General features: G+C 51.4%; 1 protein-coding gene across 1 annotated transcript; it reads right to left on the minus strand.

Moving 5' to 3' along the window:
* IGSF22 (immunoglobulin superfamily member 22) lies at window positions 1-18,550 on the minus strand. The gene is given in 31 exon segments (XM_088832109.1): window positions 1-322; window positions 2,093-2,428; window positions 3,346-3,490; window positions 3,493-3,644; window positions 4,754-4,922; window positions 5,115-5,205; window positions 5,695-5,776; window positions 5,779-5,840; window positions 5,842-5,987; window positions 6,339-6,341; window positions 6,623-6,657; window positions 6,660-6,746; window positions 6,965-7,036; window positions 7,039-7,118; window positions 7,882-8,185; window positions 9,239-9,535; window positions 9,669-9,803; window positions 9,867-9,916; window positions 9,918-9,993; window positions 10,703-10,987; window positions 11,945-12,224; window positions 12,688-12,692; window positions 12,870-13,032; window positions 13,561-13,674; window positions 14,334-14,508; window positions 14,720-14,756; window positions 14,839-14,909; window positions 14,911-14,936; window positions 16,107-16,243; window positions 16,456-16,587; window positions 18,442-18,550. Coding segments are annotated over 31 exon segments (3,921 nt in total). The 3' UTR covers window positions 1-257.
* Between the last annotated feature and the right edge of the window lie 931 nt (window positions 18,551-19,481).

The raw sequence follows: 19,481 nt of genomic DNA on the forward strand, positions 1-19,481 counted from the left end.
TTGGAGCAGGCTCTCAGGGGTTGGGCTTCTGAGGATCCCCATCCCACTCCCAAGTCCCATTTCCTTGGTCCCTGGTGCACTCCATGGTCAGGAATATACACAAAGGCACACTCAGTGTATTGTCCCATCCCTTCAGTGAACGTCTGTGTTGACAACACCATGGAGCATACAGGGCCTCCCTCACTGGGACCACACGGAGGACAGGCCAAGAAGCCCCACATCACACCATCCTCCTGATGCCTGGGCTGGGCTGGAGCTCACATAAGATACTTTGATTTCTTCTGCAGACTCTCAGTGACAGATGCTAGAACTGACTTGTCATCTTTGAAAGAGCAAAGAAAGTATTTGTCAGTGTGAATGACCCTCGGGATAAGGGAACCTCCAAACTCCTGGACTTTGAATCACTATGCAGAAACCAGGGGCTGGACCCTGCCTAGGATCCTCAGTCCTTCCCAGCTGCAATCTGCCAAGGTCAGCCGAGTGTGTGGGGCCAAGAGCTGCCAGTTATTCATTTAATGTATGCCACGCATTGTGCCAGGCACTTCTATGCACTATCTCATTTAATCCGCATAACATCCCTAAGAATTAGATGAGAAAACAAACTTAGAGTGGCTTGCCAAGGTCACATGGCTGATTAGTGTTAGAGCCAGGGCCGTGTGCCCATGTGCTTACAACCAGAATTAAGTTGTCAGGGATCTCTCTAGCTGTGGAATGAGAGCTGGATGTCTCCCATGGTGCCTTCCCTGGCCTAGTTCTGTTACACAGTTCAGCAGCCACTGTGGAGGCATCATCTCAGTGCCAGGCACTTAGCTGAGTACTTGAGAGACAGAGCAACAGGACATGGTCCTTTCCCCAGAGAAAGACATCTGTGACAGGATGGTTACAGTCTGTAACCATGGAGACTGTGGACACCAATACATGCCATGGAGACTTCAGAGAGTGGCAGAGGAGAAGGCTGGAGAGGTAGGTGGTTGGGGGTGAGTTTTATCTAAAGGATCATGACAAAGCTAGGAGGCTTAAAGCAAAGCGGGGAGAGCAAGGTAGGTCATCTTTGCATTTAGAGAGCTCATGCAATTAGCTGTCTAGCTGGGAAGACAGTAGACTGTATGGGAAGAAATAAAACATTTCCCCTACCTGTGCACCCATGAGCAGAAACATGGCACACCTGTGTGCAGAGGGAGGGCCTCCCTCCTATCATTTCTCCCTCGCGTTGCTTCAGTCATGTCTGACTTTGTGACGCCATGGACTGCAGGCTCCTCTGTCCATGGGGTTCTCCAAGCTAGAATACTGGAATGGGTTGCCATGCCCTCCTCCAGGGGATCTTCCCAAGCCAGGGATCGAACCCTCCTCTCTTGCAGTGGCAGACAGGTTCTTTACTACTAGCGCCACCTGGCGGGGGAAGCCTTTATTTCCTTCAGCGCCTCCTGTCTCTCCTTATCCTGGACCAATATAGTTTTGTCTTGGTTGCACATCAAAATATATTGAAAATTTTGTCAATATAAAGGATTCCTTTTAGAACCCTACCAGGGAGATTGTGCTTGTCAAGTCTGGTTTAGACCTGATTACTACTGTTTTTTTTCAAATGCACGATTAGGCCCAGCAAGGGTTGCAAACTACCCTTACACTGGGAAAGATTGAAGGCAGGAGGAGAAGGGAACGACAGAGTATGAGATGGTTGGATGGCATCACCGACCCGATGGACAGTGAATTTGTGCAAGCTCTGGGAGTTGGTGATGTACAGGGAAGCCTGGCATGTTGCAGTCCATGGGTTCGCAAAGAGTCAGACATAACTGAGCCACTGAACTGAACTGAAGGGTTGGTTGCAAACTACAGACTCTTGAGGGATTGCCAACTCCCAAGTCTGCAGGTGCTAGATAAAGAACAAATGACATGGAGAAGATGGCAGAGTGGTTCGAACTATGGTCAGAGAATATTTACACCACCCCATGGCAGATTAAATAAAAGGTTGTGTCAGCCATAGGAAAATAATCGATCAACCTCCCACAAGACTGCCATTTTGCGCCTCCACGCCAGGTAGGACTCAGCCCCGGGCGCCCACCACCTCCAGGCCTGCCGGAGGCGGGCTCGGCGCCCTCACCGTAGACGGTGAGCTTGCAGCTGTTGCCGTCCTTGCCCAGCTTGTTCTCCACCAGCACGCTGTACTCGCCGCTGTCCTTGAGCGTGCAGGTGGGCATGACGATGGTGCACACGCTGCTAGTGGAGCTGTACCATAACTTGGAGTTGGCTGTGATGTTGACGTGGCCCTCGTGGAGGGTGACGGTGGGCCGCGGGTTCCCCAGGAAGGCGCGGGTCACGGTGCAGCCCTGGCCGCGCAGCACGGTGTGCGGCTTGAGCGGGGTCAGGAAGCACGGCACGTGGCGCCAGTCCTTCTGCTGGTACGGCTTCAACTTGGCGCTCAGGTCCTCGACTGTGCGGGGGTCGGGTGGGGGTGCGGGTGGGGGACGTGGCGAGCGGTGAGCGCACCCCAAGGTCTCCGGCGCGCTCCCGCCTAGAGCTCGGAAGACGCCCCATAGACCTAGCGCACGAAACCCCATGACCTGGGTTAGATTCCCACGCACCGTCAGCTCTAGGGCCCCGACTTCATAGCGGTTCCTGAAGTTCTCCCTTGGTCACTCTCCCACCCCCATGCCACGCTGGTTCCAAGACCTAACCCAGGTCCGCCGGCTTTTGCGCTTTTCCAGACCTGGGCATCCTAGACTTCTTTCCGGTCTCCAGCTTCCGGACCGGGCTGTTGGCTGGCGCTTTTTTTTCCCCCTAATTAATTTATTTATTTTAATGGAGGCTGATTACGATATTGTGGTGGGTTTTTCCATACATTGACATGGATCAGCCACGGGCGTACATGTGTCTAATCACCGCCCCCGTCCCCCACACCGGTCCAAGCTTTCCCCAAGGCCATCCCAGGGTCCACCGTCTCTGCTCCCTCCAATTGAGATTCATATTTCAAGCTTCCTGCAGCTATCCCAATCCTTAGTCCCCTCCCTCCGGGGTTTCTGGATGTCATCCCCGCTTCTTGGGCCCTCCCTGAATGCTCAGTCAGGACATCAGTTAGCCCCTCCGCTGGAACAGCTGCTCAGCTCCACATCCCGTCGACCGCCATCCCCGCCCCCAGGGGGAACTCCCCACCTCCACGTTAGTCCCACCCTTCAGAGTCCCCCAAAGGAATCCCCTCCTTAGGCTTCCAGACCTCAGCTTTTCTCCCCAGGGTCCCCGACGTTAGCTCTTCCACCTCAGTGCTTCTCAGCATTGGGTAACCCTGGCAACCCTTATTTCATCCCCGCCATCAGGGATCACAGATCTGAACCCCTAAGTCCCCAGACTCACTCCTGTCCTTGTTGACGAGCCAAGCAGGTATCCTTGGAGTCACCGCTTCGTTCTGGGCCAGCACTCGGAAGTAGTACTTCCTGCCGGGGAGCCAGATGGTCACCGTGTACTTGCTGAAGACGCGGTCGACTGCTGTCAACCAGGTGTCAACCAGGTGGCGGTGCTGGCACCCCGCTCCATGGTGGTGTAGTGGGCCTCGCCGCCCTCCTGCAGGTCGGGGCTGTGGTTCCAGGTCAGAGTCACCGTGTTGGTGACCTCCTCAAACAGCTGTAGGTTTGTGGGTGGTCGCGGAAAATCTGGAAGGGTCCGAAAATCCATCAGCCTTCCTGGGGAAATATCATGCCCGAATATTGTGCTCCACATCCCCGCCCAAAACGTCGTGCTCCAATGCCAGCCACCTGCCAAGTCCTAAGGAGGATGGGATGGGGCACCTTCACCTTCTTAAGTCTCAGGCAGCCAGAGTCTTAGAATCAGAACTATTTATGAAGTGTAGCTCTAGCTTTGTCATTTACTAGTCCTGTGAACTTAGGCAAGTTACTATCAGAGACCCATTTCCTCACTTGCAAAAAAAAGGCTAGCAATAGCTATCATAACAATGTTTGGGTAAAGTGCCCATTTAATAAACGTTCACCCCTTCATCCCCTGGGGGCTTAGGGCTTTATTATAAAGCTTCCAGTTCTCTTTAAGAGGTCACCCCAATTTGGAGGGGCTGTTATGCTTTTAACAGAGGGAGGTACAAAATGCATCAGTGCAAAAGAATGTTTCGCATATTCTTTAGCATGGTGATTAATGTAAATTTAGGAATACACAGTGTGTTAAACCTCAAAACCTGCAGTTTCCTGCAACTTAAGATGATGAAAAGGCTCTTTCTTAGGTTTTACCCACCATCTTTATTATTAAATTCTAAATGGTATCTGGGGGGAAAGGAAGCTCATTTCAGCTGTGGTTCAGGAATTCTAATGAAGTGATATGGCAGTGACACTGTGGGACTGTGAAGTTTCCCCAAAAGGGCTTTCTAGGTGACCACATCACACGCTTTGAAAGTATCCCAATAACATACAGGCCAGTCACCCCAATTTTTAATGGACTCTGTCTCTCCTGCCTCTTACCTATTCCCGCCTCTTTCTGTGCTCACTGACCCTACTCTGCATATGCCCTGAAGCACTCCAGATATGATTGCAGAAACTGAAACAAGGGCTTAGTCCTAGTTCAATGCCTCTGGGGTTTCAAGACACTGAGAAAAAGTGGAAACAACTCGGCCCGTTAAGGCAAAAGCTAAGAGTCTTGGTCTGTGGTGCCAAAGGAGCCTGACTACCTGAAGGAATGCCGTTACAGTGGTAAGGCTCCAGCAGCAGAGGGGTGTGGAGGCAGGGATGTCGGCCCCGGCCTCTGCTCGTTGTCATAGCTGCCACATGCACGTGGAAGTTGTGGTGTACCTCTCCAGACACATGCTGGAGCTCAGTGTGGTGCACCCCTGAGTCAGGGCACTTGGTGCTGTTGAAGAGGAACTGGGAGTGGTTTTTGCCCTTGGTAGGGATGCCATCTTTCAGCCAGATCACATTGGGTGGTGGGGAGCGCTGAGTGGTGACAGGAGATGGCACCATGGGTCACCTGGGTGGTATTTGGGGGCAGGTCCCCTCCCATTATCCAGGAGTCTCCTATCAGGCTCTGGTGCCAGGGTGCTGGCTAGGGGCAGAGGCTATGGCAGCCATGGTAGCCATCTGGGTTTAGTGGTGGGCATCTGGGGGTCAGGGTCAGGAATGACTCACAGAGAAGGCGGTGTGGATGCAGAGGGCTGTCCCAGCGCAAACCACCATGTGACTCTTCAACCGGGCACTGAGGTCAAACTTGGAGCAGCTGAGATGGAAAAGACAAAGATGGGAGCAAGCAGCGCTCTATCCAGAAGACGCAAGTCTAAGCCTCCCTTCTGAAGCCTTTCCCAATCTCTTCCCCTTCATGCTGTCACTTCAGGCCAGACAGGCAGCTAGGAACCCTGCAGTGCTGCAAAGCATTTATTTTTTTCTCATCTGTCTCCCTCTATTATTATGTAAGACTCTTTAGGGCAGATCCTGTGTTGTTTTATTCCTCCTATATCCCTACCACCTCCTTTGACACACACTATCTGGCACACAATGAGTGAGATTTTTGTTTTTGGGGGTTTTTATTCTGTTTTGTTTTTCATGGGGAAGCCCCTGGCGTTACCCCAGCTCCATCCAGGCACGAGTATGGATGACTTTTTCTTGATCACAGCATTGCCCAATTGTCTCCTATGGGATGAGGTCCCAGAGAGGAAGCGGTGGAGCTAGGATGTTGGGCCCTAAATCCCAGTCCTCTCTGCATCTCTCACCTGGTGGTGGCATGGCACAGACCCCCTTGTCCAGCTCCACTGCCTCCCCAACCGCAGCCTCGTTCACCGCCAGGATTCGGAAGAGTACTTCTGCCTCTCGGTGAGGCGTCCCACTGTGTAGCAGGTGCCTGAGATGGGGATCTCTGTACTTGGTCCACTCCATGGTGTCTTCAGCCCACATCTCAAGGAGATAGCCAGAGGGTGGGTCTCCCTCTGCAGGCTCTCGCCAGGCCAGGGAGATGCTGGTATTGGAGGAATCAGACATGTGCAGGCCTTGCAGCAGGCCTGGGGTGTTCTGGGTGACACAGACAACTCATCAGCCCCCACACTCTTCCCACTCAACCCCAAGCCCAATTCCCACGCTCAATACCCCTGAAAACGTTCACCACCTCTACTTTGAATACTCACAGTTGACATGTTCAGCACCCAGCCTTGCACCCTCAACAACCTCCAAATTCAATTTTCTCACTGACGCAACACTTTCAGCCTTGAAGTCAGTACCCTCCAAATTCAATATGCACTATATACTCAAACCCTCTGCATTCAAAACTCCAGCCTTTAGCCCAACCATCTCTACCACATCCATTCATGTGCAGTGTCCCCATCTCACCACCTGAGCTCAGCACCTGTCCAACCATTTACCCACCACCTTGCTCAGTCCTCACACATTTCTCTACCAACTCACCTAACCAGACATACTCAACTTTTGATAAAAACTTTTTTTCCAGCTGCCTCCTCACTGTCCCTAACACTCAATCTTTATTTGCTGGCTTTCTCCTTTGTGTGAATCTTGTCCCTCTATCAGGCTGGCAGCTCCCAGAGAGTAGAGACTGTGTGACCCCCTTCCTGTTAGACTTTCCCAAGAAGAAACCCTCTTTCTACCTCAAATGGCTATTTCCACTATGTGCTGGCAGCCCTGCACTCACTCACTGGGTGCTTGGCTACCACTGAGTTGGATGACATCCTGGATGTCCAGGGCCTGACTTATTCACAGCTACAACTCGGAGTTCATATTCTGTGTCCTCCGGGAGGTCATCCACAGTGTACTTGGTGCCTGAAAGTGGAATTTGAGGGGTCATGAGGCTGGGGTGGTGGGCATCCATGTGGTAGGAGACCATAGAATGAGTGGGTGTGGATGAGGGTTCATCGGTTTGCTTTTAAAACCCGCAAAGGAATATGAGGAAGAATTATGTTCCAAGCAGCAGGGGTACATGGGTCCACCCAGCAAAATCTCCCTTGGTCCCTCCCGGGTCTTTGTCTCTAGGACCTCACCCTGGATGGGGTCCTTGCTGACTGCCACCCACAGGTTACTGCCTTTCTTCCTTTGCTCCACAACGTAGTGGACACTGGGGCTCCCCCATCTTGGGTGGTCAAGGCCTCATTGGTCACGTCAGTCACTTAAGCCTGGGAGGCAAGACCCGGGGTTCTGTGGGAGACAGAGGGGGAGAGGGAGGGTACAGGTTAGGAGGGGGAGTATGTAGACAGTTGTCCAACTCATGCTGAGCTCTGGTTCCCTCCTTAAAAACCTTAAGCCGATGATTCTTAACTAATTCTGGTTGTACATTAATGTCAAGTGGGCACTAAAAATACCCAAAACATCCCTCCAACAACTAGTGTCTGGGTCGTATCTCCTGATTTAATTGGCCTAGGGTGGAGTCCAGGCATCAGCATTGTTTTAGAGAACTTAAGTGATTCTAATGTGAAGCCAAGATAAAGAATTTTCCAACCTGTGTCGTCCCCAGTGGCACAATTTTTAATGTACTGTCTTGACACAAAGAAACATGGAGATCAGTTGGGAGGCCTGTAGCAAGTAATTAACTCACGATCATAATTAAAACGCCAATGTTGTCAAGAATTTTCTTTGGAAAAAGCAATTAGAATGGGTTCGAGATCATCCCTAAAGTAACATCACTCTCCCTTAGATGAGGGATGATTTCTGGAATGGAGGAAAAAGTGGAATTATTTTTCTGCCACTGTGCATAGTGCTGGATATATACACAGGAGTGTGTTGTACATGCGACCTCACTGGAAAACTTTGAGTATTTCTGTCCAACACGCTTTTGCTCTTACTCTAGAATCCATCTATCTCATAGGGCAGCTAGAGATGACCCTGTAGAATCCCCCTGTAGCATTTTTCACCAGCTGAAGGCCCCACAGTGGCCCCTGGGGTCCCCAGTGAGCTATCTCACTGACCAATAGCATTTCCTGCAAATACTTCCTCTGTCTCCAGCGGGTAGCTCACTCCTGAATTGACAGCCAGGATAGGAAACTGGTAGGCTTTCCCTGCTTCCACCTTCTTGGTGGAGAATTTGGTGACTTTGCTGCCCACCTTCCCGATCTTAATCCAGGACTTCTTGCTGACTGCCCTTGGTTCCACTATGAACTGTGTTATAAGCCACTGGCCGCTGTCCTTAGGGGCCTTCCACTTCATGCACACACAATTACCTGAGAGCTCCAGGAACTCCACCCGGCCTTGAGGAGGCCTGGGATGGTCTCAGGACAGAAGATAGCATCAGAATGGGGGTTTGGAACAAAGGCCCAGAAGGGCTTCATCCCACTGCTTGGAGTCCACCAGACTGGAACATAGCTAGATCCTGAGCTTTGCAGCTCTCTTGTCCTTCTCTGTGTCACTGTCCTCCTAAGACCTGCTCAAATAGCTGGATCCTCGCCCTCCAAAGATTCTCATCTGCCTAGGAAGGGTGAACTCGAGACCTGAGGGGCCCCTGCCTCAGCTGATTCCCACTTGTCCTCTTCTAAGGTCTCCCCTCGTCTCAGGTTCCAGAACTCCAGTATAACAGTTTATTTTGTAATTCCACATCTGCTGGGTGTTTTTTTCTGTATCCCTTTTAGGTTGGGGGACTGCTGGGGGTAATTCATCCCTGTGTCCGCAGCACTGAGAACACAGAGGAGGTGCTCAGTCATGCTGCCGAACTGAACTGTAACCCACTCCATCCCAGCCCACCGCCTGATGGAGATGCAGGTGGGGCAGGTGGTGATGGTATGTACGTGTTGCACATTGACTATGAGTTCACTAAGGCCAGTTCCGCATCTCTTTCCGTAACGTTATGTTCAGAATATCCCAAATCCCATTTCTACCTGCATTCCAGCTTTCTCTTCAATTTCACTTTATCCTCGACCCTATCTTACTCCTTTCCCTCCGTTTCACTTCCAGCTCCAAAATGCTTCCCAAGGAACCTCTCTTTCACTTCGTTTTCACCTTGCTTCATCTCCAAGTCAATTACAATACTTCAGTAACACGTGAAGGTCAATAACGTGCTGTGTACTCTTCTACAGTCTTTAAATTCACTCATAAAAAGGCACTTGAAACAACCACCCTATCACAGACGAGAAACTGAGGCTCAGGAAAGTTAACTGACTTGCTCAAGGCCACCGTTAAGGAACTAGGAAGCGGTCGTCTTCTGGCTGCAAAGCCAGCACTCAGTCCCATTCGCAAGCCAGACTCCAACTCTGTCCTCAGCCTGTTTGTTGCCCTGAGCCCAGGGCGGCGGGTGTCCCCAGCCGGCCGAGCCGGGACCCTGCACGCACCCAGCACGCTGAGGTGCAGAGTGGCTGTGGCGGAGCCATGGTCATTCTTGAGCCCGAGCAGGATCAGGCCGCTGTCCTCTCGCACGCACTTTGAAATGGTGAGCAGCGCCTGGTCGTTGCCACGCTTCATGGACACGCGTTCCTCTTCTGTCATCTCCCTGCCTTCCTTGGACCACGTCACTTTGGGCAGCGGCTTTGCCCGGAGGGGCACCTTGATGTTCCCGGTGCGGCCCACCCTCACGGTCACCGGCTGCGCGGCCAGTGCCTCCAGGACTGACCGGTGGACGTTCGGCGGATCTGCAAGGCGGGGCGGCCGGAAAGGCACGCCCAGCAGGGGTGGGGGAGGAGCCCACGGGGTGGGGGCGGGGCTGGGAGTAGGTGGGCGGGCCAGGCGTGGTCTCGCTTTGTGTACAGCGGGCAGCGACCTTACCTGCGATAAACACAGAGGCTTCCCTCCCTGCACCCCTGACCCTGAAGGTGTACTTGCCCTCGAGCTCGGGCCCCATACTGAGGAAGATGAGCTTGTGTACCGCACCCTGCTTCAGGATCCGCAAGCCAGGCAAACCTGCGGGGGCGAGTGTGTGCCTGGTCGGTCCCTTCGTCCTTCACTCTCTTCTCTGGCTCCTGCCTTGGACCTCCTTGCCATCCTCCAGACCCACGCCCTCCACCTTCTCATCGCACTAAGCATAGCTCAGCTGGGCTCCCGGTGGCTTCGTGCACGTCGGGCATTGCGCTCTTGATGGTGGCCAGGCGCTCTGGAGAGAATCGGGCGGGGCTGGGTTAGGGTATGCGGTGGAAGGGACTTAAGTTACCGGAAAAGGGCTGGTGGCATCTATCAACGTCATTTATGATGAGCAGGATGTTTAAAAATGGGCACGTGGGTAAGGGGTCAGTGGGGGTATTAGGGCCGGTAGGTGGGGTTTGGGGGAAAGTCAGTGGCATTGGGAAATGGTAACCAGGAATTCTGGGAGATGGCTAATGGGGGGCTAATCTTCAGAGCATATCAGTGGGAATTCAGGATGCTCAGGTGAAGAAGACTAGATGGTGGGATGCAGATGGTTAGTGGAGCTGGGCTGTTTAGCTGTGGTTATGCTGGTCGGTGGAATGCCCAGGGTTATTAGGAGTAGAGAGTGGCCAGGGTCAGTGAGAAATGGCCAGGGATAGTGAGTAGGGCCTGGTCAGAGTCAAGGGGTGTGGGATGATCAGATTTGCTGGGGGTGGTCAGAATCTCGAAGTAAAGGATGGACGAAGTCAAGAGATTTCAGATAGAGTTCAAAAGATGAAGGACGATCAGGGTCTAGGAGGTAGAAACGGTCAGAATTTGGGAGATGGGGGTGGTTAGCATGGGGAGGTAGAAATAGATCAAGACCCAGAGGAGGGCTGATGTCAGGGGGGGACTGGTGTTCAACCCACGGTAGGAAAGCGGAGGGTCAGTCAATGGGGACTGACAGGGTGGGTGTATACCTTCCATGGTGACCGTAGCAGTGCTGTAGTATTCAGTGAGGTCCCCATCCTGCATAGCCACCACAGTGTACTTGCCACCATCAGTGAGCTGTGCATCCTCAATGAACAGCCCTGCTCGCTTGCCCTCATGGTTCATGCTGTACTTGGAGCTTCGCGCCAGCAGCTGCCCATCCTTCTTCCAGTACAAGGTCACATCCTTGGATGTCAGCTCGCACTCAAGGCAGGCACGGCTCCTCTCTTTCACACGCACATTCTTGAGGATGCTAGCAAATTTTATAGGGATGCCTATGGACAGACAAACGAACGGTTTCTTCTGCTCCCAACCTCTTACAACCCTTTCCTGCAGCTAGATGCTGCCGTGGTCCTCTTTTTCACCCCAGAAACTACAGGGCCCTGTGACATGAAGTGTGTACCCAACTCACAGAAGTACCTGACAGGGAAATTCCCAGCTCTGCTTCTTATTTGCTAACTGACTCTATGCAGTGTATTCACTTCCTAAGTCTGTTTGTTTGCTCATCTGTAAAACAGGGCAACAGCTTTTACCTCCTCACAGCACTGCAGTCAATATCTCTAATGCCCCCTTGGCCCTCCAACCATAACTGCAGTCTCTCTGGTGTCTGGACCTTTATACATGCTGAAAATATTCTCTTCTCTTGCCCCTTCTCTGAAAACTGAATGCCTTTTCATTTTTCTTGGTAAAGCTTTGCCATCATCTTATCACATCCCTTCTGACCCTGCAAGGTGGTATCTCTTCTCTGGGTTCCCACAGCCTCTGTGTCTCTCTCCATCATAGCAATGATTATTCCATGTCACATGTGTCAAGAGTGGTTCACATGTGTGACTCACCGTCATGTGTAACTCTCCAAACTAGCTATAAGAATGTATGTAGTCAAGATGTAATATATGATATGTGCTGTAATATATGACATTAGAGCCATAAAGGCTAATAATTTCTTGGCCCGTGATCTCCCAGCTGATAGTAAGATCTTAGTGTGTCTCGATTCCTTGCTTAAGAACTTTTTTTCTAATTCCATTTCCACACCTACGTCTCCCACCAGACTAGGAGTTAGCAGAGAGGAGACCTCTCTATTTTTCTAGTATCCATCAAAAGACCTTGCAAGGAGGAGATGTGTAGATACAAGGATGGATGGATAGATGGATGGATGGATGGATGGATGAATGGAGGAATGAATGCCCACATGGAGGTTGCTGTGGCATGAAGCCCGCCACTCAAGCTCTGACCCAAGCACTCATGGTCAGTAGTGAGCTGGGTCTTCTGAACCAGGTCTCCTGCCTTGGCAGAGAACTCACCACCATGACTGAGTCTGGCATCCTGAATCTTATACGTGTGGGTCAGACCATCCTCAGACACTGTGATTTCATACTTTTCATCCCTCTTCAGCTCCTTTCCATTGAACTTCCACACAAAGTCGGGCACTTTCCTAGAGAGGCGGATCTCAAACACAGCTGTCCGGCACTCTGTCACCTTCACCGGCTTCATCTCTCCCAAGAACTTCAGTGGCTTAATTTGCAGCAGAGTAGGAAGGGCAGTCCTTGGGCTGATCCCTAGTCCCTCCTGAGGGGTAGGATGGTGAAGGGGGCATAAAGACTCAGGTGTCATTGGCCTCTTGTAGCCCACAGCTGGGGAAAACATACTCTCTTTTGTTCTGCTTGTGAATCATGGGAATCCCCTCCCATGACGTTCATATGGTCTCCTTCCCAATAACATTAACAGCAATTTTAGAAAGAATATGTATCTATGTGACTTTAGATATGTGCCAGGCACTATTAAGGCATCCAGTTCTCACACAGAAAGATCCTACTATTATCTCCCATTTTACAGATGGGAAAACTGAGGCAAAGAGAAGTTGAATCACTTGTCCTAAATATACAGCTCATAAGTGACAGAAGGTAGGATTTGAACTCCAATAGTTCAACTCCAGAGGCTGTACTCTTAACCACTGTGCTACATTGCCCCATGGCACTTCATCTCATAGTCCTATCCATGGACCTCATGTTTCTCTCCTCTGTTAACTCCCAACCCCATGCAATCTGTGCTAGCCCCACAGTCCTTCCTCCCATATCCCCGTGGACCCCATCCTTGGTTATTCCTTTGCCCTGACCCTGACCATGTCCTCCTTGTGGCCCCTGGTGCCCACACTCATGCCCAGCACCATGAGCTCTGCACTCATCCGCCTGTTGGCCACAGCCAGGCTGTAGGTGCCTGTATCACTCATGTTCACATTGGTAATGGGCAGCATGTACTCGGTGCCCATCTGCTTCACATCATACTTCCCCAGGAAGTACCGGATTCTCAGTGGCTCATTATCCTGCCTCATGGACTAGGTAGAAAAACTGATGAATGGATTTAAGAGGAGATTTCTATTCCATTCCATAAGGCCAGCCTGAGCTGAAAGGAGCCATATCTACCTTTCTAAGATTCTCAAACACAGTCAGAGGCCCCTAACATCTTTCTAGCCTCATTATCTGGCTTGGTGGGATCCAGGGTCCCTGCCTCCCCCCAAAGCCTGAACCCTTAATATGCATGAGTTCACTAGATGCTTTCTCATAGAGGTCCAGATCATCAGGAATCTTCAGGACTGTCTAATTCAGCCTTTTCAGATGGGTAGACTGAGGCATAGAGAAAGGAGAGTAATTGTCTCAAATCAAACAGCAAACCGGTGGAACACCTCAGAATAAAGCCCAGCTCCCAGCCCATTTCAGCCATGTCAGAGGGCATCCTTTTGACGGGCTGGAAGAGGACAGGGCTTATGGGTAATGGGAGGGTCTTGGAAGGAAAGGGGTGAAGAGAAAGAAACGATATTCCAATCATACCCCTCCCTGGGTGCTCTCCCCACCTTGACCCATGGCATTTTGACATTGGGGTCCTTCAGCTCCATGATGCAGTCAGAGAGCACTGTGGGGTCCACCTTGGCTGTTATGTCTTCCAGGGGTTTCAGAACGCAGATGGCCTGAGGGAGTGTGATAACAAAAAGGCAGGTGTCAGAGGCATCTTGAATCTGCCCAGTCTGTGTTCCCAGGCCTGGAGAAGCTTCTGGGGACAAAAGACTAGGCTGATTAATTAGATAGCTGCGTTCCCCTTCCTGCACATGGAACAACTTGAAGATCGAGGGGGAAACGGACTTGATAAGGGAAGAAAAAGGAACACCATTCGAGGAACAGTTACCGAGTACAGAGGTCCCATTGTGCATAGGTCCTCTAATTCCGGTGCAGATGTTTCACAATGACAATCTGATTGCATGAATGAGTGAGAACAACAATATAAAAACAAATGAAAAGGGCAAAAGTAATTTTCATTTTGCAGATGAAGAAACAGGTTTGGAGAGACACCCCCCGCCAAGTTCACTCAGTTAATAAGGCAGTAGAACTGGACTTTGAACCCAGGTCTGTCAGATTCCAAAGTCGATGCAAATATATCAGGGAGCAGTCAAGAGAAAAGAGGTGGTAGGAAGGTGACCTGAGTTCCCCACTGCCCTGGCAGTAGAGAATGCCCTGACTAGGCATGGGAAGGGTGGGGAGACCTTCCCTCCAAGAGTCCCAAAGACACTAGCACTTTTGGTAAGACCCAGCCCCCAGCCTGCAGCCTCCCTTGCCTCTGATGGCCACTGACCTCTACCTCCACTTTCTTCATCCCTTTGAGCTTCTTGAGCAGCCCCCGGAAGTTGGTGAAACCATACTCCATGCAGACCTTCTCAAAGTCCTTCTTGGGCACCTTGGAAAAAGTCTTCAGCATCTCTTTCTCATCTGTCACCTTCTTCTGCTTCTTCTTGGGAGCAGGGGGTCCACTGGAAGGAGGGAAGTGGGTGACAAGCCTGGATTTAGTGCCTTTCTCTGAAGACAGAGGGAGGCTCTCCCAACCTTGAGATGCCCCTCCCTACTCCATGGATTCTTGGAGCCTGGGCCGTTAACTCAGGGCCCTGTTGAAAAGCCTTCCAGAAGCTCAAGTCTGGAGGGTGGGGGGACCACACCCTGGAAAGAGGACCCCCCCGGTCTCACTTCTTCAGCATCTTTTTGAAATCCAATTTTTCTTGACCTGAGGACAGAGAAAGGGACAGGGTCAGACAGGGGGAGTTTGGTCCCCAAGAGGAAAGGCCAGGAGGGTTGGACTGGCTCACCCACAGTCACCAGCAAGGACACGGTGTAGATGGCATCTGCGTGGTCATTGCTTGCAATGCACTTGTAGTTGTGAGTCGTCCGAGGTCAGTGACTCCAGCTGGATCAGTCAGGCCATTAGCAGGGGGTGGGGTAGGGAACCACAGGGAGACAGCGTGTTTCAGGGGGAGGGGGAGGAGCCGAGTGCTGGATGTATGTGTGGAGGACTGAGCTGTCCTTATGATTGGAAGGTGCCAGGGAGCAGTCAGTGTGAGTGTGTCTGTTTGAAGCCTGATTCTACATTGGATTCTCCCTCTTGGTTGTGAGCTCCTGGAGGACAAGGACTTCCTCTGAGTTGCAACTTTATCTGCAGTTTCTGGCACTGGGCTGAGTGCTCCTTTATTTATCACAGACTTAATCCTCTGGGTCAGGAATTGGGTTGAGCCCTGAGGAAATGGGGGTGAACAAGGCTGTCTTGGCGCCTGTAGAAAGATGCTTAGGTACCAGTGGGTTTCCTGAAAGGGCTTGCTGACTGAATGAGCTTGTGTGAGGAGTGGCTGGCCAGTAGAGGGCTCTGGGGCAGCTTGTGTGTACTGTGGGTGGTGCTAGGGCCCAATGATGGGTCTCTGGGAGGGGAAAGAAGCAACTGGCGTGGATGGGGAGAAGGGAGGCTCTGTCCCTTTCACAGTGGGAAGTCAGGGCAGATCCAGGAACAGAGTAATTATAGGCCTAGGTCCCCCAGGGACCCATCCCGCCCTTTCCTCCAAGGGTCTGGACCCAGAGGCTGAAGAAGATGCTTAGACCTTAGGATGATCGGCCCTTGGCATTGCTCTTCTGGAATGTTCCCCTGAAGAGTCCAGGAATCCTCACCCTCACCTCCACTCTATGACTAGCCCTTCCCTGCATGCAGGTCCCACCTCACCTCAGCCTGACTGAGGTCCTTTGGCCTCATTCCCTTCTAGCCACGCGCATAGCTTTGGTCTCACGTTCCTTTGGGGCTCGTTCACCTGCTGGAACCTCTCTCTTTTCCATTTGGTCTTGCCCTCTCTTTGTTCTGGCATTGCCCTAGCTCTGTCTTGCCCCACCCCTAATTTTGGCCCCCTGATCACTCTGGCAAGGACGCCCTAGCTCCTGACTCAGCCTCTCTTATCTTGCCCCTTCTCTAGGGCATTGAGAGCCCCTTTTCTCATCTCCCAGCTCTTGGGTCTCCATTGTGGATCTCTCTGTGAGAGGACCTGGGGCCCATCCCAGGGTCTTGGCCTCTGGCCTTAGGGGTCACTGGCCCTGGCACTTTCAACATATGCTCCTTGTTCACGCTGCTGTAGATGATCTTGGCAGACTCCTTGACAGGCATGCCATTCTCTCTCTCCCAGGAGACGTTGGGTTTGGGGTTCCCCTGTGCCCGGACACAGAACACGGCTTTAAACCCTGCAGTGGGCACCTATTTTTATCCCATAGCCTGGAAGCTGCACCTCTACCTGCTCCCAGCTCTGGGCTGGGGAGAGACCCTTGGCCTGTCTCCGCCAGTGATTGTGTGTTGGGGGCATAATGGCAGGGGTGGCAGCAGCAGCCAGGGGCTGGGGCACTGGGATAGAAAGGGAAACACACGGGGCCTTGGGGAGACTCTTGGAGGGACGCACCCTCGGGTGAGGCGACTGGCTGAGGCTTCTCCATGAACTCCGGGACATTCTTGCCAGCAGAGATGTTTGGACTTTGGGTCACCAAGTTGAAGAACTCTGTGGAGCTAGAGAACTTCCTCCTCACCACTTCCTCTGTGCCGATAGGCGAGAGAGGTCAGAATGGGCTCCAGGCAGAGCTTAGCCTGGGACCTTTTCTCGAGGGGACGGTGGAGCATTTTAAGTCAGTGAGAACAGGAAATGCTTTGGCCAAGAAAGGAGGACCTTAGAGTCCGTGGGTCATTGTGTTATGGCAAATGCCAACCACTAGGGGAGCCAAAGCCTTATCCACCCCTCAGTGGTCAATCTTTACAATCTTTACTGGGTCAAGGTCCTCCTCCCCCCCGCCCTTTTTTTAGAAGGAGATTTCTTTTTTAGGTTTTATGGGTCTCTTTGGGTTCCTCTCCTGGAAGTTCCCCCAGTGACCAGAGGTCTACAGGCTGCAGCTGGTCTACTTTTTATTTGACCTTTCCAATGTTTAAATGGGCTTCCCTGGTGGTTCAGAGGGTAAAGCATCTGCCTGCAATGCGGGACACCCGGGTTCGAGACCTGGGTCGGGAAGATCCCCTGGCGAAGGAAATGGCAACCCACTCCAGTATTCTTGCTGGGAGAATCCCATGGACAGAGGAGCCTGGTAGGCTACAGTCCACAGGACGGTAAAGAGTCAGATACAACTGAGCAACTTCACTTTCCTTTCCTTTAATATTTAAACAAAAAGGAGCCCTACATCTAAAAATTGAGAGATTTCACATAAAAATTCTAATTTCTGGATCCTTAACACTGGATGCATATTCCTACATGGCCACAGTCATTGGGAGGGGAAGAGGGGCTGTCCCTTTCAATGGGCTACATTCTGGGCAATTCACCTCAAACTCTTTTTTTGCATTTATGTTCCCTGCTGGACGGTATCCGACAGTGGTTTTCAGCTCTGGCTGCAAATCAGGGTCCCTGGAGGTCTTAAAAACAGTATCAGATTTAACGGTCTGAGGTGAGACTCACATGTCACTGTTTTTTTTACTTCCTTCTCCTCCCACCTGTACACTAAGGTGGTTCTGGTGTGCCATCAGGGCTGAGAATCACAAATTATAGTCGCTTGAGTTTGCGGCTTCTGGTCTTGAGTCCTGGCTGTTCCACTTGCTATGCCTCACTTGGAGAAGGAAATGGCAACTCACTCCAGTACTCTTGCCTGGAGAATCCCGTGAACAGAGGAGCCTGGCTGGCCATGGTCCATGGGGTCGCAGAGAGTTGGACACGACTGAAGTGACTAAGCATGCACGCACGCATGCCTCACTTGGCCAGAGGGAGTTGCTGCTTATCTGGCCTTGACCTCTAGAGGACTGACTGAAGGAGGGATGACTGGGAGGACAGGTATGCGATATCCTGGTCCCTGGCCATCTTTGAATCACTCTCCTCTAGAGACATGGCTAAAACAATCTGTTCTGTTCTGAGACCATTTCTCAGCTTTCCCTTGGATCTGCCCTCCCTTAAGTCTGGTCCCCAAATCTGAACACCTGGAAGCTCAAGTCACTTGTTTATGTATTCATCCTCTCTCCACTGGCAGCACCAAGTCTTCTCTTTCTTAAGTGGAGCAGGGCCAGCATTATTCCCAAGTAGATAAGGCGGCTACCTCCCTAACTTCCTCCATGCCTGAAATTCTACCATCAGAAATTTGTGCATTTGCCTATGGCTTTGATCTCTAGCAATTAAGAGTTCAATCACTTACACATACCCATGTGATTGATTTTTCCTAAGCTGTTTTCCTGGAGATAGCATTTGTGGGCAAGCATCCTGCTGGCTTAGCTTTATCAAATCATGGATCAGAAGCACAGGTTGGGAGGGTTGGTGGTGGTATCTCGGGCTTTTGAAGGGCCCATTGGTCACAAAGATGGGAGGAAGAAAGACTGCCTCTACCTAATTCCGCCCCCTTACCAGCCATCCCACTCTGTTTGCCTCCCACGATCTTGGTTGTCTAGGAGAAGGTCTGTGTGTGGGTGGTAGAGCTGGAGAACTCCATGGACACGTGCTCCTGAAGCATCTGCTTGTGGTGAATGGTTGTCATGGTGACAAGGCGTGGGCATTCACCTGGGAGGACCAGGGAGAGGGGATGAGGCCGTGAAGGACAAGGAAGGGAGCAGGAGGGAGACTCAGAGATGTTTTTATGCGTGTGTGTGTGTGTGTATGCACAGGGGGTAGGGGAAGGGACAGAACAGGTGAACACAGAGAGATGACTGTTTACAGGGAGGGTGAGGAGAGGCGGGGTGGCAAGCCTCTTCCCTCTGGCCTCCCTTCTCTTCCCTTGGTATCTCCTTTTCCCTGGTTGGCTACAAGGACCATTGGGCCTGTTTCTCACTGAGTAACCCCAAACCATTCCAGATCCTTGGATGGGGAGGAGATAGGGTTTAGACTTACCCAGTGAACCCAGCAAGGCCCAGAGGGAGCTGAGGATACATTTTGATAGCTACATGGAACTGGAGGGGTGGGGCAGTGCTGGAGGCTTCATCAGGAGGGCATGAAATCAGACCTGAGAAGAAACTTCCTGACTAAGCCATACTGGAGCCAGCCTTGAAAGGAATCTTCTGGATCTTCTTGCTGGGCCCTGGAGAGCCCTGGCATTGGGGGAATGCTAAGACAAATGACAGCACATTCCTACAGCTCTGCTTTCCTTTCCAATATGATAAAGACTAAGGTTGAGTCTTTATTTCTTATAATTTTTGAGTTGGTCATTCAATCACATGGTTAAAAAACAATAGAAACATCTACAAAAAGAGGCTCCCTCCTGCTCCCAAGGCCCTCCATCTCCCAGCCTTCCGCAACAGGTAACCACTTGTGGTCTTTATGTTCCTTCTGGAGCTCTTTCATGCAAATTTGAATATGGTTTTGTCTTCATCCCCCTCTTTTTTTTTTCACATAAGGTAGCCTATTATACAAGTTATTCAGCCCTCTTTTCACTTTGTACATCTTGGAGATCTTTCCATGCCTGTTTATGAAGC

This window comes from Moschus berezovskii, chromosome 25 (assembly GCF_049115385.1).
Source record: "Moschus berezovskii isolate FMDL1 chromosome 25, NW_MosBer_1.0, whole genome shotgun sequence".
Lineage (NCBI taxonomy): Eukaryota > Metazoa > Chordata > Mammalia > Artiodactyla > Moschidae > Moschus > Moschus berezovskii.